The 21,442-nt window shown below is 37.4% G+C and overlaps 2 protein-coding genes across 5 annotated transcripts; one reads left to right on the forward strand and one right to left on the reverse strand.

The window, feature by feature from the left end:
- Positions 1–313: 313 nt before the first annotated feature.
- nt5c3a (5'-nucleotidase, cytosolic IIIA) lies at positions 314–20,212 on the reverse strand. Of its 2 annotated transcripts, none has more exons than XM_008430854.3 (8): positions 19,980–20,212; positions 4,278–4,376; positions 4,037–4,106; positions 3,814–3,946; positions 3,639–3,728; positions 3,375–3,537; positions 2,587–2,787; positions 314–1,909 (listed from the first exon to the last, which is right to left on the reverse strand). In XM_008430854.3, exons 1-8 carry the CDS (start codon positions 20,115–20,117, stop codon positions 1,808–1,810), a joined length of 996 nt encoding a protein of 331 aa, XP_008429076.1. In that variant the 5' UTR covers positions 20,118–20,212; the 3' UTR covers positions 314–1,807. The 2 variants fall into 2 exon arrangements, with proteins under 2 accessions (XP_008429076.1, XP_008429077.1); XM_008430855.3 differs by lacking the exon at positions 19,980–20,212 and adding an exon at positions 5,474–5,649.
- On the forward strand, positions 15,393–18,498 carry LOC145555257 (uncharacterized). 3 transcript variants are annotated; one of them, XM_081616760.1, is made up of 9 exons: positions 15,393–16,041; positions 16,628–16,678; positions 16,748–16,792; positions 16,864–16,925; positions 17,010–17,073; positions 17,280–17,333; positions 17,512–17,538; positions 17,624–17,777; positions 17,857–18,498. In XM_081616760.1, the coding sequence occupies exons 2-9, from the start codon at positions 16,664–16,666 to the stop codon at positions 18,009–18,011; spliced, it is 576 nt and encodes a 191-aa protein (XP_081472886.1). In that variant the 5' UTR covers positions 15,393–16,041; positions 16,628–16,663; the 3' UTR covers positions 18,012–18,498. The 3 variants fall into 3 exon arrangements, with proteins under 3 accessions (XP_081472886.1, XP_081472885.1, XP_081472884.1); XM_081616759.1 differs by having other exon boundaries at positions 15,393–15,635; positions 15,888–16,678; XM_081616758.1 differs by having other exon boundaries at positions 15,393–16,678.
- Positions 20,213–21,442: the final 1,230 nt, after the last annotated feature.

The raw sequence follows: 21,442 nt of genomic DNA on the forward strand, positions 1-21,442 counted from the left end.
AACCCTCCAAACATGCTACTTATTGTTAAAGATGTGTAAAAAGTCCTTAATTAAATTTGCCAATTGCCATAGTAATCTCATGCTTGAAATTAATTTAAAATAACCATTAAAAATAATTTGTAAGAAAACCCTCATACCAAAACTCCAGACAAATATGCTGCATTTTATATAATTTTATGCATTTTATGTTGTATTGCTAAACTTTAAGATCTTGAAATAGAAGGCAGATTGCCCGCAAATACATTAGATAAAAAAAAAGAGCAGCTTCTTTAATTCAATAGATGTAGATTGAAATAAGACAAACGTTTGGTGCTCCGTTCTGTGATCCAGTCATGGCTTCATGAAATTTATTGCATGTTTTATTCACAGCATCAAAGAAAACCATCAGCTTATAAAAATAAAACACACCAGTCAGAAAATATATTATAAGCAGTAAAACAATATACATTTCCATATAATTTCCCACAAACACAGTGTGACAGTATTCCCCATTTAAACGATAAATATGTTTTTAGTCTCCCATTTCTCAGACATAAACACTATGATAAGAAAAGGCAACATGCAGGTGATAGCAGCACATTTAAAACACAGACAAATCAAAGGGGAACACCATGCTGAAACAAACGGAGATCATTTAGCTTCGAAACTCCAGAAACAAAATGTCAGAGGCAGTGCTCATCTTTAACCACTGAATTTAAAAAAAGTGATTAAAGAAAACCAAACAAAAACACTTGAACAGGTGTTATACTGGGTTTTACAGAACAAGGAACATTATTTTTACCCCTTTTTCCTGAAACACCTTAGATATAATCAACATAAGGATATTTATTTACAAGCAAATCTGAAAGGCATCAACCCGTTTGTACTGTTGCAATTCATTGTAGCAACCACAAGAGGTCAGCTTCAGGTTTACACATCATCTCTACCATTCAGCAACAGTGTGTTTGGGTGAATGAGCTATGCTGAGAACAACATATTTCATTTGTAGAATGAAAATCTTTATTTTATTCCGCCTTTGTGGATTAAAAGTATATCAAATTAGTACATTAGAATTAAATAAATATGTAAACATACTTCTTTTTTGTACAAGACTGTTTGCAACGTCAACAAATCAAAGCTATAGCCACATCTATTTTGTTTTTGTATAAAAGAATTTAAAGTGCATCTCCCAGTTGTTGTTGTTGTTGTGATCCTGTCAGTTTCATTTGTATGACCTGAATTCTTCATTTTTCTTTAGAAATACTGTTGTCATTATGTTGCTACTGCCACAGAGCAAGACATTCCACGTGCTTTTCAGGAAATACTTTTCAAGGTCCTTTAGATACTAAATAGTTTCCTGTACTTTGAAAATACTAACTTTGGCAGACATGAGTGGAAACAAAAAGGTCAATATGACACAGACAAGTAACATTATGCCTCCCTGCTTGAACCTGCTTTATGATGGACAAATCTAACAACATCAAAAATATATATTCAAAAAACCAGCCATAATGTGTAAGCCATGAGGATGTTGTAACTGTATTTTTCCTCATATCTGTTTTTATCAGAATAAAACATTGGGGAATCAACATGAGAAGTTATTTCAGCTAAAGAAAATCCAGAGGCAAATTGTTGCAGCTGTGAAGATTTTATAAATATCAGATGATGTGAAATGTCTTTTTAAAATGCTGTAGGAGATTTGTCTGAAGGAAGATGGCCGAAAATTAGAGTAGTGGAAGAATTAGAGAGAGGTCAGGAGTCTGGCTGCAGTGGGTATGAGAGAGCAGAGAATGGGGCTGTGGATTCAGGGACGAATTGGATAACGGAATTATAGAACCTTCTGGAGAATAGCATTGGGCACTTCCAGAGTCTCATCCTTCACAAGGACAATGTCATAAGAGTCCATGTATTTGTCAAGGCGCTCTTCTACCTGCAGAAATAGCAACAAACTTGTAAATAAAGCACATTACTCAATCAACATAAAGCACAAACGACCATTTCAAAGCTTTTCTGGCAAATTTAAGACAGCTCTATTTCAAAAACAAATCTTGTCAGATCAGGATTGGATTATCCCACATTAAATACAGATACTTTACATCTTTGATTTCTTTCTTCTACTATAAAAATGGTAAAAAAAAATAAATAAAATACAACTATAAGAACCAAAGACTTAAAACCCTGATTTAAAACTATATAAAAGGTGAAAAACAAAGTGTCGATTTTATGGTTAACGAAAGGTGTAATGTGAACAATCAAAGACAAATAAGGTCATTATAATATAAAGCAATGGAGGAAATAAATCTACTTTATTTTAACTTTTTTTTTCTGACAAAATGGAGAAGAGAATAAATTCCTGGCAAATCAAATGTTTTTCAAACAGTTTTTTCCACACAAGACTTGTAAAAGTGATATAAGTAAAATATTGCACTTTCACAGACTTTTCAAGAGTGCACAGGAACTATTTACTGGTCTAGGAAAGACAGATATTATCTCAGCACAAGTTTTTTGCCACATAAAACATGTACAGAATTATGGAGAAATAGAATTTCTTTAAAAAAAACATAGGAGACTAGGAGAGCTGAATATTTGAAGGATTAATGGCTTTACCTTGTCATTGAGGAAGCCAACCTTGAGCATGTTCTCCACATTGGGAACACCGTCGGCCATGTTGAGGTCTCCCATTGAGTCACCCAGCAGGATGATGTTACTGTAATCCCTCAGCTGCTTGAAGTAGTCAGTGTTCCGCAGAGCACCGTCGTGTTTGTTGTACACATGGATCAGCTCACCTTTGAATCCCTTTAGCACCCCCTGCAGGACAAAAAGACCCATCACTTGAATGCAGAGTTGACAGAAATCAGATGATTTCTGAATGGCGAAGGCACCAAGCTGTTTCAGTACATCAGCTGTTCATTCAGATTGCAACAGAGAGCTAAATTTTGGCAGGTGCCGCATATTTCACCTTTTTTCCTCAAAGCAGTTTTGTATTTAATGAGGAGAGGCCTTTCACAAAACATCAATTCAGACCCATATTGGAGACTTTTTGTTGAAATAATAGGGCATGAATTCATTCCAAGTAAACTTCAGTAAAACCAGAAAGAATATATGACAGCAGAGTTTCTGTTTTCCACCCTTTTGAACTTTCAACTTCTCTCACTTTGGAAATTGATGAAATTGGAAATGTTGTCAGCATTTTGTAAGGCCAAGGATTACAGAAAAAGTCAATATTTTCTTGGATATACACACATATATATATAAATATAGATATTTCTGTACACTCTGGTAGCAAAGCAACAACTTTTTGTTACCAAATGTGGAATAACAAAGTAAGTCTAAGTTTATAAATTCTTATGTTTAGCTGTTTAATGTGCCAGTAACATAGAATAAAGATGACTTACATTGTCATCAAAGTCCATGAAGTTAGAGACGACCTTGATATTGGGGTGGTAAACGCCAGCCTGGCTAATGACTTCCTCTAGCACATCCCCCAGACCCGCAGAGAAAATGAAGACAGGCACGTTGTGCTGATGCAGGCGATGAAAGAACTGCTCATGTCCTTCTCTGCAACAAAACAAGCAATCAGTTTATCCGGCTGTCTGACTAAGTAAACAAATCCACATAGAGGTCTCACACATTCACTCCATCTGATCCTCCGGAGTTACCTGAGGACCAGGTCAGACTCCCTCACCACCTCTGGCAGTTTGTGCTTCTCTAACCGCTGCTCAACAAGCAGTGAGTGGGACTTAAAATACCTGGAAACAAACACATCTTTAGGAAAGTCCAACTGTAGGAGCTATGAAGGTCACAGGTCACATGAGTTGCAGGCGGCTGAATTACCATTCCACCATAAAAGGGTACTTCTCTTCCATACTCAGCTGAGGATCAACCTCAATGGGATAATATTTATGCCTCAGCTGCAGCAGCTTCTGCTTGCACTCCTCTGTCACTAGCTTGCAGTTATCAATAACATCTATGCAGAGAAAAGATAAAAATCGATAATATCCGTTTCCAGCCTGATTCCAATGTAGGTGTATGCATTACCTCAAAATGTAATACTTACTGTGCAAAGTCGGACAGCATTTTCCATTGACAGCAAATTTGCTTATTGTCATGTCAAAGTCTGTGATGACCTAAAATGTCCAAAAATCATTTTACTTGTCAGAATTCTGGAGAGGAGTTTGATAAAACAGGCATGAGAAGAGAAAACCGTGTCTATCCAAAGACTCCAGGAACAATTCAGCAATGTTTCAAAGGAGAAGGGGTAGGTAAGTTGGAGCAAATATCAGGATTTGATGATGTACCTGTAGTTTGGAAGCTCCTCCTTTAATGAGGCCACAGATGATCTGCTCCACCCTCTCAGGGTCTCTCATGTGCACCGTGGGTTTCTCAAACTGAGGCATCTGGAGTTAAACACAGAAAAAAAGACAGAAATGACAATAAAAATTTAACAGAGCAAAGACTTTTGTCAAATAAAAGAGCAGTTGAAAAAAAATCACCAAAAATAAAATAAAAAAAACATAATAAAAATTGAGTAAAATAATTGTCATTAATGACAAATGTAGGACATTTGCTTTAAGAGGAGCGGCAGATGACATAGAGACTACATGTTGTCATTTTGTATACCAATTTTTGAATTCTTATATACAGGCTGCAGGAAATGAACATCATGTTCCTCATTTCAGACACGACACCAGAATAAGTACAATGGGGTTCTTGGCTTTCTAACAGAAATCTTGTGACTGTGGATGCAGAAATGAGCAAAAGAAATCCTGTTGGTCTCAGTTTAGTTTGAGACCAGATATCCACTGCAACCTAATTTATTTCTCAAAAGAATAAGTGCTTGTTGGCAAACTTAGATTTAGTTGCAATGTAACTCTTAATTATTTAATTAAGACTGCAGATACACCCAAAACAACCAACCCACCCAACAACACAGCTTCAACTTATGCAATCAGAACTAGACTTTCTAACACCTCATATATCACTCTGATTCTTCAGACACATGATACTCAGAACATAAGCTATAAATAACCATTAAGGGTTTTTTTTTTCCCCAACTAAGATGTCACGTAGACAAGCAAAACAAGCGGAGAGTCAAAACAACTACAAAAAGTTTTTTTTTTTTGCTAAGAGTCAAGTGCATTTGCAATACAACGAGTCTAATTTCATGTTAGTTTATAGCCTCATAAAAATTGTAGTTTAAAAACTTCTTTAGAGGACAGGCTTTGCTGTTGGATAGAGTTCAAAGCATTGCTTCTGGAAACATGACAACAGTAATTACAGACAAATTGCCATTATTTTGCAAAATGCTTATATTATACACATTTCTCTGCATTTTGTATATATTGTCTTCTATCCAACATCGGATTTTAGCTATGTAGATTACCAAAATAATGACTCCCTTTTAATTTTCTTGATACCAGTATCAGTGCTGCAAGAAACAAGCACAGGCATTTCAGTAAGCAAACCAGCTGCATACAGGCACATACAAGCTTACCTCTGGTCTGTTGTTGTCGCAGAAACAAGAGTGAAGAAAGGATTGTGTGTCTGCGCAGGGTTTATATACCCACAGAAACAGGCGGGGAGAAAATGAGGGTGGGGAATGTTGACCAAAACTGATTAGACAATGTAACCCCTCCCAACCCTACAGGCTCAAACACGCAAACACACTGACACTTCTAGTTCACACACACACACAGAGTCCACAAATGCAGAGGACGACAAACAGATGCGGTAACGGGCCAGCAGTGTTAGAGTGCTGTTTGTAGTCCAGACTTTTTCCAGTAGTTTGACCTCTAACCTTTAAATTCAATTAGAGGGGGAACCCTTGCTTTCAGAAGTACGCCTGCTGAATACTCATATTTCTAACACACAATCTACTCCACACACACGCAATAAATAGCCTGAGGCCACATTAGATGTTTCAGAATGAGCATCAGGCTTTTTGCTCTGACAGTGGTCAGTCACACATGTTGCGTGTCATGGATAAATCTCATTCACATACATTCACACACATGTACACACACCAGGGGTCACATTAACCAAATATGCTCCATGTCTAAACAGTTAAATAAAAATTTGAAGGCCATCAGTCATTTTGACAGGTTATAAATAACTCTCTGACCACTTGCTGCCAACATTTTCAACTTTGCACATGCAGCACGGATTTGAACCACTGGTCCAGAAGGAGCGCATGGGGGGTTTCCTACCACTGAAGGAAGGGCCTACAGGATCAGGAAACCCCTCGTTCAGGGAGTCTTGTCGACTCCTGATCATTTCAACTGAAGAAATGTTCCCTGATTTCAAAACTTTGTCTGAAGTGGTGCTTCAAATTCCAGTCTCCAGTGTGCCAGCAGAGTGACCATCCTCCAAATCAACATTAAAACCTTGAGATATTTGATTAAACACAAGCAGGTGTGCAATTCATCAAGACCAGGACTAAATTGTGAGACTGTGAGCTCAGGCCATAGCAAGTGAATTGTTCATAGTTTATGCACAGTCATTTCATTTCATTGTTTATATGCAATTATTAGAGCTTCATTCAGTTTTTTTGTGTGTGAGGGACCAAAGTGTTTTTTTTTCCTGTTCAGCTTAAATCATATAAAAATCAAATTTTAAAAATTGACAAGTGAAAATAGATTATGACAGAATTTTTGCGATACTTTAATAATAATAATAATACATTTTATTTCAAAGGTACCTTTCTGGCACTCAAGGACACCGTACAAGAGTAAAAAAATAGTGACAGAAACAAATAAAATATAACAATTAAAAATAGATAGAAATAAATAAAACAAAACAATGTATCTATATAAAATCTATGTAAAATCAGGCAAACCAATTGTGTCATGTGGAAAAGGCAGATCTAAAAAGGTGTGTTTTGAGTTCGGTTTTAAAATTTGATAATGACTTTATGTTTCTAAGTTATGGTGGTAATGAGTTCCATAGTTGGGGAGCAGAGCGACTGAAATCTCTGCTCCCCATGGTGGTGAGACGGGCAGAGGGGACAGTGAAATGGATAGAGGAGGATGATCTGAGGGAGCGAGAGGGAATGGCAATATGAATAAGATTTGAAAGATATGGTGGGGAGAGATTGTAAAGGGCCTTGAAAGGGTACAGAAGAATTTTGTATTCTATGCGGAACTTGGTGGGCAGCCAATGGAGTCTTTGCAGGACAGGAGTGATGTGGTGCATGGATGGGGTTTTGGTAATGATACGGGCAGCTGAATTCTGGACCAATTGGAGCTTATGAAGAGATTTCTGGGTGAGACCAAACAGAAGGGAGTTGCAATAGTCAAGGCGTGATGTCACAAGACAGTGAACAAGAATGGCAGTGGAATGGGGAGTAAGGGAGGGGCGGAGGCGATTGATGTTCGTAGGTGAAAATAAGCCGAGCGGGTAATGTTATTACTGTGAGACTGGAAAGACAGGGTGCTGTCAAGGATGACACCCAGACTCTTTACCTGAGGGGAGGGATAAACGGGACAGTTATCAATTACAAGACTGAAGCTTTTGATTTTGGCCAGAGTAGATTTAGTACCAATGAGAAGAACCTCTGTTTTATCGCTGTTAAGCTTAAGCAGGTTTGAGGAGAACCAGGATTTTATTTCAGTCAAGCAGTCAGTAAGCGAAGACGGTGGGAGGTTGGAGGCGGGCTTACTGGAAACATAGAACTGGGTGTCATCCGCATAACAGTGGAAATCAATGTCATGCTTACGAAAAATATTGCCCAGGGGAAGGAGATAAATAATGAAGAGGAGGGGCCCTAAGACAGATCCCTGTGGAACTCCTGATGTGACAGGGGAAGGCTGGGAAGAGAAGGTTTGATCCGAATGAACTGAGTGCGGCCAGAGAGATATGATTTAAACCAGTTTAGAGGTGTCTGTGTGATACCAATAGAGGAAAGTCTGTTGAGTAGGGTGGTATGGCAGATAGTGTCAAACGCTGCACTCAAATCAAGTAGGATGAGAATGGACAGCAAGCCGGAGTCAGCTGCCATAAGGAGGTCATTAGTGATTTTTATGAGAGCTGTTTCTGTACTGTGGAGGAGACGAAAACCAGACTGAAACAGTTCATACAGATTATTGTTGGATAAATAAGTGTGAAGTTGGGATGCTACTATCTTCTCAAGAATTTTGGAGATGAAAGGCAAGTTGGAGATAGGACGGAAATTATTCAGATTATAGTGATCAGCACCAGGTTTTTTTTAAGATAGGGGTTATGGCAGCAATTTTAAATGATGCAGGAACTGTTCCAGTGGAGAGAGAGGAGTGAATAATGGCAGAGATAAGAGGGAGTATGGATGGGGCACAGGCTTTAACCAGGACTGTGGGAAGAGGGTCAAGCAGACAAGTGGACGACTTGGATTTGGACTTTGTCTTTCCGTTGCAGCTTTAATATGTAGAGATGCAGTGTCAGTTCATTTCTGGTTAAGTCTCAACACGTCTGAGAGACTCAGATCATTGAACATTTTAAAGTGTTTCATCTCAAGTAGCTGAGAGAACAGGCAAACGCCAGATCAGTAGAAGAACAAAGAGATGTTGTAGTTTCTGGTTGGTAAGACTTTGGATACAGTCAGGGTCATGGTGAACAGTTGACATGATAATGACACAAATCCGTGTGTCAAGCTCAAGGCCCATGTGCCAAATTTTTAGCTGCTTCTTCAATTTTTTATCCTGCATCTTTGATTAACTGGGTCCACTAATTCAAACCCAAACTTGAATTACTGTTTTAATGTTTTAATACAATAAAGTCAGGTATAGGCAGGAAATAATAAGTCACATGCAGCACAAGTAGGAGTCTTATATAAAGTATGTAACTTATAAAGTATGTAACTGATATAAAGTATGTAACTTATAGGTGTACGTTTCCTTGAGTCAGGATAAAGTCTGTAATCTCCTCCTGACTGAAGGAATGTACAAAATAAGTGTTTAGCTCTGCATTTTCAAATGATCGTCATTATCTGATTTCTCATCCAAACATTGAATCCTACAAATTTCTGTGAACATGTGGCTAGTTTTCAACTTGAACCTTGAACGCTTTCCACTATCAGTGTCTTGAAAAACAGTTTATCTTGTACTATTGGAAGTGGAATTATAAGAAGCACAAAGATAGTGACTAAAGTGCATAAAAGTATTTTCAGTATGTGGAATTACAGGGCTGCACAGTGGCGGAGTTGGTAGAGCTGTTGCCTTGCAGCAAGAAGGTTCTGGGTTCAATTCCCGGCCCCGGTCTTTCTGCATGGAGTTTGCATGTTCTCCCTGTGCATGGTGGGTTTTCTCCGGGTTCTCCGGTTTCCTCCCACAGTCCAAAAACATGACTGTCAGGTTAATTGGTCTGTCTAAATTGCCCCTAGGTGTGAGTGTGTGTGTGCATGGTTGTGTGTCCTGTGTGTCTCTGTGTTGCCCTGCGACAGACTGGCGACCTGTCCAGGGTGACCCCGCCTCTCGCCCGGAACGTTAGCTGGAGATGGGCACCAGCAACCCTCCCGACCCCACTAACGGACAAGGGTGTCAAGAAAATGGATGGATGGATGAAATTACAGGGAAATCCTGACACCTCTGGCAGACAAATTACATTGTCAAACCTCAAATACAGCCAAAAACAAACCACTGTTTCTTCCTTGTGTTCAACTAAGCAAAGATGACACCTGAGAACAAATGGCAACCTCTGTTTGCTCAGAGCCAACGTAAAGGTGACTACAAAATAGTCGATTGTCTGGCACCAAAATTCTGTCAGCAGCAACAATTTGGACTCTCTGGACTATGGAAAGAAAACAGTTATCTATCAGCATGGGGATGGGGGGAATGGGGTCACTTGTGTCAAGAAATGCAGTATAAGAACATACGTTTTCAAACAACTAATGTTTTCTCTGTAGTTTGAAGTCCACAAGATAAAGAGACCAGAGTTGCTTTCTGAGTCTAAGAAAACAGAATAATTAAGTGTTGCTGCACATTGCCAGTCAGCTGGTTGAAGAAAGTCTTTCAATCAGCTAACTGGCCATCTCAAGGGTAAAACACTTTTGCTTCTCTTTAAGGCACGAAAATTTTTAATATTTTGAAATTTAACCATGGCCACAAAAAGCAGTCAGTGTGAAAACTAAAGAAACCAAAATCTATTATATTAAGCTCAGACTGTTGTAAACTGATATTCCATGAGAAGAACTACTGCTAAGCAGCCATTTGCAGACTAACTACATGAGCAGATAGATTGAGCTGTTATTAATTCACATAGCAGTAAACAAATGTTCTTTCTTTAGTACTGGTACAACAGCTTAAGTGTTTATTTTCTAGTATAAGTATTTTCTAGTAAATACTCAACTGGCCCAAGCCAATTGAGGTGGTAAGCATGCCTCCTCTGGTAAGGAGGCCTCCCTGGTGAGGTGCTTCGGGCACGTCCCACCGGGAGGAGGCCTCGGGGTAGACCCAGGACTCGCTGTAGGGACTATGTATCTCAGCTGGCCTAGGAACGCCTTGGGGTTCCCCCGGAGGAGCTGGAAGAAGTGTCTGGGGAGAGGGAAGTCTGGGCCTCCGTTCTGAAACTGCTGCCCCCGCGACCCGACCCCGGATAAGCGGCAGAAAATGGAGGGATGGATAAGTAAAATAATAATCTTACACTGCAAAATTCTTGATATACCTAGAGAGTCTTACAGTTATCAACAATCAAGAGTTAGTTTAACAAAAGAGTTGAGTTTTCTATAAGAAAATATTCAAATGATCTTCTATGCAAAAATAATTTTGTGAATTCATAAGAATCATTTAGTTGAGTTTTGTATGATTATTTCTGCTCAATCAGCTTGGCTTTTAAAGCAAAAACATACCTTCAGATATTGGCAAAGACAACATCACAAACATTACTAAAGGTCACACTGTCAATAACCCTGTGACTTCAAAAGACAAGGACGCCTATAGAATGAGGTTCAAACATTACTTGCCATGGGAGATGGATCTATTGGTTTAAGCAATGCTTAACTGAACAAAAGATTTTCCAAACTTGTTTGAAAACTAATCTGACTGTCACAGCAAGAAACCTAAAAACGGTGCTTATAAATCGAAATAACTTCAAAACCACTGAAGGTGACTGATCCGTTTTTGTAAAAAAAACAACAAAAAAACTTGCCACCCCAAGTTGTGGAACAAAACCTGATAAATGGCTGTTGGACCAAAGGTTACAGAGTCTCAGACTGCTGTGGACACAACCTGAGGGATGACTGATCTCAGGACTGTGGCTTTAATCAGATCCACCTTTGACATACAACTGTGCGCTTGCTGATAGGGCTGCAAATTTTTGCTGTCCACACTTTTTCTCCTAAAAGCGCTTCATCATCGAATAATGCTGCAGCAGCATCTGCATTTTATTACTATTCGCAGTATCGAGCGGTGATCTCACTAAAAACCTTAAAACTCTAAAAATGGATTCTATTGCTGCCCTAAGACTAGAGATGCATTTTTCCCCCTTTCTTTTAAACATACATAAGCAATGTTTTTACAAAATAACAAGACAAGGTCTCTTGCTCGGAGACACAGCCTGAGTGAAGAAACTGACTCTGTGGCAGCCGTTTTTTGCAAAGGTAAAAGTTTGTGTGCAGAATATGTGGGGTCTGCAGAGATTTTGGCCGGCAACACTTGTGACAACATGTTTTAAGTGACTTGAATTCACACACTACATAACAGCTATATACAGTCATATTTAATAAATTTGAATATGCATTCAGATGAGATAAGGTTTGTCAGATTAAAGATAAGTTTTGAAAATAAAAAACTTTTACGTAGGTATTAAGCATACTTTTTTATTAAGCCAACAATTCTGCATTATTTTTTAATTGGCTGATGTAATATTCTAATTTTAAATGGCATGTTTCCATTACCTACAAGTGAAAAATTCTCATAATTAACAGAAACAAAAGCTTCCATAATGTGTTTCACATAATTATGAAGTTCCTACAGCAAATGGGACTTTCAGTAATATTCAAATTTATTGACTGGGTTTGTTTTTAGCCAGTTGGACTTATTCAGCTCTTTATCAATACACCTGATATAGATTTGAGTGACCAAAACACAGTAACTCACAGGTTAGTTGTCAAAATAAAAGGGTTGAAAAATTGCAATTTACTTGAAACTGATGTCACTGTATAACAATTTCTTATGTTACGGTGCAGCCTTATATTACATCGACTACTGATACAACTTTTGTAACAATACATACTTATAAAACTGTCTTGTATTTTCAATTATTACTTGAGCACAAAAAATATTTATCAGTAATGTTAATTATGTCTCCATCTATCTTCCAGTCAAGTTATGTTCCCATAACACTCTAAACTAGCTGTTTGGCCCCGTTCTTTTTCTCGCCCAAGTTATAAAATTAACATTAAATAAATATTCTACAGAACTGATCAGTCAAGCGGCTGCACAGTGGCGCAGTTGGTAGAGCTGTTGCCTTGCAGCAAGAAGGTTCTGGGTTCGATTCCCGGCCCCGGTCTTTCTGCATGGAGTTTGCATGTTCTCCCTGTGCATGCGTGGGTTTTCTCCGGGTACTCCGGTTTCCTCCCACAGTCCAAAAACATGACTGTCAGGTTAATTGGCCTCTCAAAATTGCCCATAGGTGTGAGTGTGTGTGTGCATGGTTGTTTGTCCTGTGTGTCTCTGTGTTGCCCTGCGACAGACTGACGACCTGTCCAGGGTGACCCCGCCTCTCGCCCGGTACGCTAGCTGGAGAGAGGCACCAGCAACCCTCCCGACCCCACTGAGGGACAAGGGTGTAAGAAAATGGATGGATGGATGATCAGTCAAGCATGTGTGACATCAGCATTCTGGTAAATATACAATTATGATGAAATATGCTTAGCTGTGCCCACATTGGTAGCTGCAACGTTTGTGATAATGAAACCCATATGTTTCTAATGATAAAGCATTCTGGAGAAAGTATGTTGCTGAAACTGCAGGGAAACTATACCTACCCCTACTGAAGCTTCAAATTTTAAAAACAAGCAGCATTACTTGAATCCTTATTAAGTCATAGAAAACTAAATCATGCTTGCCAAAAGTGACAAGAAGTACTTTTCAAATTCTCTCTGTCAGATCTGACTTTTGTGCGCGTGTCGACATTAGCAAGGTTTTGATGTACAATAGGATAAAAAAAAAATAGCAAAGAGATTTTGAACTTTTAAATATTCCTGATTTTAAACATTTTCCAAACCAATCTTTAAATCAGTCTTGCCTGTTTTTGACAACTACAGAACATTTAGTTTTGCAGCTATTGTTTTATCAGCATTTATTACCAGAACAGCATGTTTCTTCTCATAACCTCTACATTGTAGGAGTAAAAAACACAATGCTATGATTAACAACAGTGCAAACAATAAGACTAAATCCCAAGAACATAGGGGAAAGTTTATGGTCTTTATTCAAGCAGAAAAATCTTGAACATGTAAAGAAGGAAATTTATGTGTTCTGCCCTCCAGAGGTCAACAGAGCAAAACACACTTGGGAAGCAGCATTAAAACAACCTAAATGAATCTTCATCCAGATTAATTTGAGGATTTATTAAATGCACTGGACTTTTATTTTAAAAACTGTACATTTTCAGCTTTGTAATATCACCTATCTGCCTACCTTCACATATACACCTGGAATTTACTTATGTTTTATATTTCATACAATACTGTTTCAGTATTTCTATATTCACTTGTATTTTATATTGGTTCTGCTCTGCCCTCTGTTCTGCTGTAACAATGTAAATTTCCCCACTGTGGGATTAATAAAGGAACATCTTATCTTGTGCCAAAATAACCTCTGAGTTGCAAATACACTCAATTCACATGGTTTATTTCTGGATGTGACTGAGAATGCACTGGCTTATTGTAAGCATTTTAACACATGACTTTAAAAAAGTGTTTAAAAAAAGGGAGTAGTCAGCAGCATGATCATAATGTTAAAAATATCATATTGAAACTTGATTAAGAGATACATACAGAATGTGGTGTTATTATATCTATATATTCATCTATAATCTAATCATAATAAAAGTTGACGTCTGACTCACACTTTAAGTGTAAGCGCAGCTAAACAAAATGAATAATTTTTCAATTTATTTTGTTCATCTGAAAGAGATCATAACTGCAGAAAAATGAGAAATAGTACAATAAATCTTAAAATATTATAACTGAGTTAAAGGTGTTTATAGTATACCTTTTTCCTTCAGATAAATAAATTGGTTAATGAACATAATTGTCTCAAGGTCCAATATTATCAATGATTTCTCTCCACTCCGCAGAATAGAGAGAAATCAACACATCAGCGATGAAAAGTGTCCATTGAAATACTTTAAATACATGTCCCTGGTGTAAAGGATTAGTTGATATTCTTTCTTGATAAAAGTTATGTTTAAAATTAAATTTTTAAACATAACTTTTACATCCTTCTTTTGTAAACAAGTCCATGGCACATTCGTTTCGGTAAACTTGAGCTGTGGAGGTGGAATTTGTGGGTAAGCAGATAAACATAAGAAAAATACCCACGGATATGAAACATATCCTCTTTGACAGGTCTTTGTGTGTGTTTTGCTGTGCTAAATATGTACACTTGTTTCAGTAGGGATGTGTTTGCTTACTGACAGCAGCAGGAAGCATTAAAAACAGATGGTTACAGTTTCCACGCTGCGGATCACAGTGGGAAACTGTCTCTGTAAGGCAGCCAGTCGCTACTACGTCCCAGTTTAATTTCCTTACCAGAAGACTGGATTAGTAGAAGAGGAGACCCAACAGAGAAAAGCTTGTTCGCCTGTAATTTGGTTTTTATTCTGCGTCCATTTTAACCTTCCAGCTTTCTGAATAAAAGTGAATCTTATTAGGACAGAAAAAGTAAGAGAGTGTTATGTGAGAAGCCTAGTTAGATCCTCTCAATGAAAATCTGACAAAGCTGGGAAAAGTATTGTGCTATGGTTTATTTTCACTTCACCTTAACTTATGCTGTGTTGGTACTCTATGCAAAATAAGACAGGAGGATGCTGCTTTTTTTTTGTTTTGTTTTGATTTTCTGCCTTTTTAAGTTAAAATGCTATTCTGCTAAGTGTATGATATTGCTCTTATTTTATATTGTGTGTCTATTTGAGCTTATTCAATTTAATATTATTGCACACGTGCGGACCCAGAAAAAAGTCTGGCTCTATTGAATAATATTTGTATGCACTTAAATAGCGCTTAACGGAACTTGAAATAATTTCAGGGTTGTTTATGCAGTTTCCATGTGAATGCAGTGCAAGTTTGTGTTGCAGAGGCTTGCATAACCAGAAGGAAAGCCCGGTCAAGCGAACACAGCGGCACAAAGCTGTTTTCAGGGCAATGAGAGGTTGGTAGAGAGCGGAACTGACCAAGAGATCAGCTGCTACGACTTTGGGGTAAAAGTAAGAACGTCCGCAGGTCCTTCGAGAAGGTCCTCGCTGCAGCATGCAGAAAGGGGCGGGGACGGACCACTGTCAGCCTCATACCTTATATGGAAATGGGACCATTGCACTCCGGAAGTGAAGGGGGCGCTATTTTCCTAATTTCTAGTATAAATACCTTAAAGAAGCGGGTTTGAGATGCCGATTGAAAGAATTTTGAGAGGGTTCATGTGTTCGGCACACGATCCAAAATGGAAAAGGCGCAAAGTCAGCAAAAGGTATTTTTACCTTCTTTAAAATTTTTATCACATAGTAAATCAATACGCTTTTCTAGATGACGTTGAGCATATAATAAACAGCTGTAGACTATTGAAATGCGTAATTCATAGAAGGTAAGGTTAAATTTAGCATGTAGCATAGCTAATTATTTCCCTGCAGGGCACCATTAGATAAAAATAGAAAAGTAAATAAAATGTATAATTGATAAGTGTATTTTATGCTCAAACTTTGTTTTTTATTTTATTTAACAGATCCACGTTTCTATTTGTAACATTCGTAACGGAGAGAAGATTATTCCGTATTGCACGAATGACGGATATTTCTGTCCTCTTTGCTCATACAAAGCCGATGAGTCGTTCAAGGTACAGAATCACATAACAAGAACTGCTACGGTTCAACATAACGGTATGTAAAGCTACACTTACACTATCATTTATTTATTTACCTTCTTAACAGTTTTGTAGTTGGTTTTTTTTTTCATAAAAAAGACTAGAAAAAGGTTAATCCTTTTTGAAATATGTTTTTGCTCGCCAACATTTCTGGAAAGTCTAACACTTTTTATAAACTAAAAGCTGCCATCATAGGTGGGTGTAGTTCCCTCTACTTCATATATTTATAGTAGTAAATAACTGCAAAAAACACTAGTAAGAGTAACAGTATTAGGTGATATATCTACTATTAAGTACGGTTTTACTGATCATAATGTGCAGTGTAATATTACCCATTTATTTCTGCAGACATGAATTAAAATGAAGGTATGTGCACTGATAGTTATTTTAAAAATGGAAATTAAAAATATTAATATAAGTGAGATGTTATTGTTGGACAATTATAGTTCTTTAGAGCTACCAGACTGCTTATTTCCAATCATTCCTCCGTTCAATGTTTACAGTCAATAGTGTGGGTAAGGCTGTTGTCTTATACATTAATTTGATTGTTAAAGTAATTTAAATTTTCCCTCTTTTCTTGAATGTTCTCTCAAACACCACAGGGATTGCCTAAACAAGGACTGTCCAACAACTGTGGAATGTTTGTAGTGATGGTAACATCCACTTCCTCCCACCATTTTGTTGTATTGTTTGTATAGACATAATCACATTTTTCTCCACAGTATGCTCTCTACTTTGTGATGGAAGCACCATTTGATTTCACGGAGGTAAGGAAACAGATAAGACTGCATGCTTTCTGTTGGAGATGTCATTAAATGCGAACCTGTCATGTCCACAGAATGACATGATGACAATACGAAGATGGTGGACTCTCACTCTCCTGAGAAACTTCCCTGTGAAGTAAGAATAATGGTGCAATATACCACATCATCATACACCTAAGTCAGTTTTTTAAAGAAAATCTTCAATTTGTCCTTTTAAAAGGTCCAAAGAAGAACTACAAAAGGAGAGAAAGCGGAAAAAAGTTCATGAGGGGGCAAAATATGAGGTATGGTTTAGTTCAAATTCATCAGTGTGTAGTTTTGAATCATGTAATTTCTATTATGTCCGTTCACAATGCAGTTTTATGCAATGCTTGATTGTTAAAATATGAAACAAAATCAGGATAGGACAGTTAAAAAGGTTGAAACTGTTTTGATGTTGTTTGGACTTGGGCTCATCTTTCACTTTCAAAATATCTATATTTTTTTACAGACTCTGTGTGCTGATGACCACACCTATGCAAAAGCAACTGAGGCACAAATTGAGGTTAATTTTTAAAATGTACACATAACTATTATTTTGATTTGTATTTAAACCAGAAATGATTTTTTTTAAACAGGAAAATATATTTTTTGCACATTTTTTTATGACAGTAGAGATGGAAAGGGTAAGACACTGAGAGATACAAAGTGTTAATTACTGTTTTATGCTTCTCACCATGCAGGTACAAATGATGCCACCAATTTTGCAGGTAAAGATACATTCATAATCATATGCGTCATAGCCATTATTCTGGTGATAGTCTTGCAATGCACCTGTTTTTCTGTAATTTTCAGATGCCTTTGGATGTACTGGAAGCTGTTCTCCAAGAGGTGATACTAGCACAGGGAGATGCAGCTTACCTCACCTTGGCATTAACCTGCAAGCGCTTTAAAGCCATTGTGTCTGACCCAGTGTTCAGGAAGAGGACTCACTTTGCTTGGCTGGATGGTAAGAACCTTTGACTTTTTTCCACATTAAACATGTTAAATTAGATTTAAACTACATGAAATTTATCATTCATTTACAGGTGAGATCAACTGGGGTAAATTTTCAAAGTCATTCAAGGCAGAAAACCGGATTCCTTTTGCAGTTGTTACGTGTTCTTCCTGTAACCGGCAATATAAAGACTGTGGGCTTCACTGGAAATGGAAGATGAGGAGATTACCCTCGTTACTACTGTGATGGCAGACCTGGACACTGCCCTGGATGTCAGTACTGAATGCAAGGAGAATAATAGTTGTTTTCCACAGTCTTTCACACATTTCAGTTGTCACACATTGTTCTTTTTTGGTGACATCTTTGTAAATCTGTTCTGCTGACATTTGGATTTGTTCTGTCATCCTTTAGTTTTTCACAATGTGTTCTTTAAACATTATGTAAATTTTTTAGTGTTCCTTTTGTTGTAGTTCAGTTGATTTATATTGTTTAGTTTTTTGGTAGAACTGTTGTTTCCAGGAAAAGTAACATTGTGGCTCTAATATATTAAAGAGAAAGTAGAACCAATAAAGTAGTTGTAAATATATTGTAACAGCATTGTTTAACAATTGGATAACCTTGTTTTAAAATTTTGAAATACAAGCAAAGATAATACCTTTCAGTATTTCATGTGTAACGTTTCATATACTTTAACAATGACTGGAAGAAATAAAAATTGTCTTTGCAAACCTCAGTCGTTTATGTTTTAGCAATCAGAATCAACAGTTTTTATTTAAATAAAGCAACCAAATACAGAAACATGTTCAGTTAGAAACATACCATAATACAAAGATTAAAGGTATGCTGAGCGACGGTGGAGACCGGGTGGAGGTGATGGAAACTCGGGTGAGGAGCAGTTGTTCACATCAAGCCGGACTTTATGAAGGGTAATTCAAGAAGATGAGGAGACCGGCGCCGATAGGCTGAGACGGAGGCGCATGATGAGCTGATTGGCTGAATTGAAGAGCGTTAGAATGTACACATAAGCCTGATTTATTTATCTGGTGACTTCAAAGAAGCTTTTCATACAGAAACAATGATTAATCCACAGTGGATCATTCTCTTGTCAAATAAACTTTCTAAAACCTACTTTCTCTGAGTGTTTCCAGTTTGAAGCTACATTTAAAGTTTTACAAAAGTCTCTCTGGGTTTTGCAACAATTGAATATTTGAGCGCAGTTTGTGAATCAAATACAACTGGTAGAGTTGATATAGAATTTCTAAATTGAATAGTGGGACACCAGTCCAGTGTCTTTTATCAGATTACTGGTTAAGCTGGAGTCCTTACAGGAAAGGTTTCCAATGAGACTTTATGGTAAACAATGACAATAGTTGAGCTCACCTGCAACCAAGCATAATAGTTTTTGGCACTAGTTATATTTTAGATTTAAATTTATTTATTATAAGAGTACGTTTCACTACATCACAATCTATTAATTGAACTACAGCGTTCTTGAAGTATTTGGTATCTGTTTTCTTAATCTAGGATGGACTGGTGATCTGCCCAGGGTCATGCGTGCGTGTATGATAATTAATGGATGGATAAATGTGTTCCTAAATATTTTTTAAGCCTTTTGTTTCAGCTAGATTGGGTGACAATAGATAAATACATATACATAATAATTCATTATTGTTGCTTGTTTTAAGTTGTTTATTACTAATGTGATTTTAACATTAAAAACAATAGTTTTAATTATTTTTTTAAAGGGACATACCACGTTACATTATTATTATTATTATTATTATTATTATTATTAACGCGGCTGGTACAGGAAATAGCGCCACTAGCGCCCCCTTCACTTCCGGATTGCAATGGTCCCATTTCCATATAAGGTAAGAGGCTGACAGTGGTCCGTCCCCGCCCCTTTCTGCATGCTGCAGCGAGGTGTACTTGGGTCCTTCTGCCTGGTGAAAACTGGCTGGTGACCTCTAAATAGCAGATTGCGATTTAGCTGCGCAGGCGCAGTGAATCAAGCAAGTTCAAATGGGAGAAGATAAAAATAAGCTCGTGGTCTTCTTTCCGGTCATAATCTTACAATAAATATCGCCATCTAACCTGGGTAATATTCCAATCTAAACGTAGTAGAGCTTTATTTTGAAGCCCACACTTCCCACTTCCTGTTTCTTATCAACGTTTGGCTATTGAACAGCGCAGTTAGAGAGTACTTTAACTCACCATCTCTATGATCCTCGTTTTCTTCCCAGCTCGCTTCTTCTTTGCTACGATGTATTGGGCCAGCGCCATGCCGCCGAACACGACACAGACACTAGCGCTGGCTGCGGCTCCGACCTTCACCACGGCCGTCCGGTCCATGACGGTCCGCTGCGCTGCCGCTCACCAGCCCGCCGCACGAAAAGTCCCGTCCTCCTCCGATTAACAACGGGCGCCTTCCTACTGGTGCTGCTCACACACGGAACCAAAGATCGTCTATGCAGAAAGAGACTATTTAGGACTAGTACGTCCTAAAAACCATTGAGGGTCAAAGACGCCACTATGAACAAATAAATAATATGTAAAATAAAAATGTATGCGACACCTTAAATTCATTAAACAATGAATAAAATATAAATGCAGTCTTATTTAACAAATTGGAACGTAAGTAAAAAGTTAAAGTAAATCACGGTGGGTTAATTACACACAGGATGTCTTCAAACATTTTTTTTCCATAGGATCATTTCTAAAAAGTATACGTAATACCTGCTAAAATTATGTTTTCAAAATGTACGTTTATTCCGACAAAATAATCCTGAGGGTTTTTTTTATTAACTTCACGTAGACCTGTTCAGTTGCCTGTTCACACAAAATGCGAATCAGCCATTGACATGGCAGCATTGCAACTAAAGCAGAAGATGTGTTCTTAATTTAATTTTGTATATCCAATAAATATATTAATTATGTGTTTGCTTTATTGGAGGAAAAACGTATTCTTTCTGTAGTGGCGATTGTTAAACCAAACATCCAACAAAGTTCCAATAAGCCACTAAGGCACTGGATTCAAGTCTCTTTAACGCAGGCAAAAGAAGGTTCAATATCCAAACGTGTAAGTTGTTCTTCATTATTTATTTCTTAACATCTTTGCAAGAAAAACAATTACAGAGATAACTTTCCTTCTACCTCTCTTGCACAGGTAAAAACCATAGGCCCCAAACCCAAATGCCTGTTGGTCCTTTACCAGGCTCCTACACTTATAGAAAGTGGACCAACCCACCTTACTTTCTGTTTGCTTAGAAAAATAAGAAAAAATAATAAAACAAAAGATAAATAAAATCAACAATTATTAACCTACAAATAAGTTCTGTTAATAATACAAAAAATATAAATTTAAGAATAAACTAACAAAATTCAAATGGATAAAGAAAATAAAGAATAAATAGCTCCAACACTTTCTTTACCTGACTGAAAACAATGGCTAAGAAAATGACTACGTAGCCACAGGCTAGGATTTTCCTACAAGTGCGATCCATGGCAAAACATGCTGTGAGATATGAAATCATTATTTCTACTTGGATGAAATAAAGTAACAAAGCACATGTTCTATCTAGTGTAATAGAGTGTAACTGTTTTAGTCTTAATATACTTTTCATCATTTTATATCTTTCAGCATTCTAGACAACATCCACACATGAGCAAAGACAAAT

Source organism: Poecilia reticulata, chromosome 16 (genome assembly GCF_904066995.2).
Source record: "Poecilia reticulata chromosome 16, P_reticulata-male-v2, whole genome shotgun sequence".
NCBI lineage: Eukaryota > Metazoa > Chordata > Actinopteri > Cyprinodontiformes > Poeciliidae > Poecilia > Poecilia reticulata.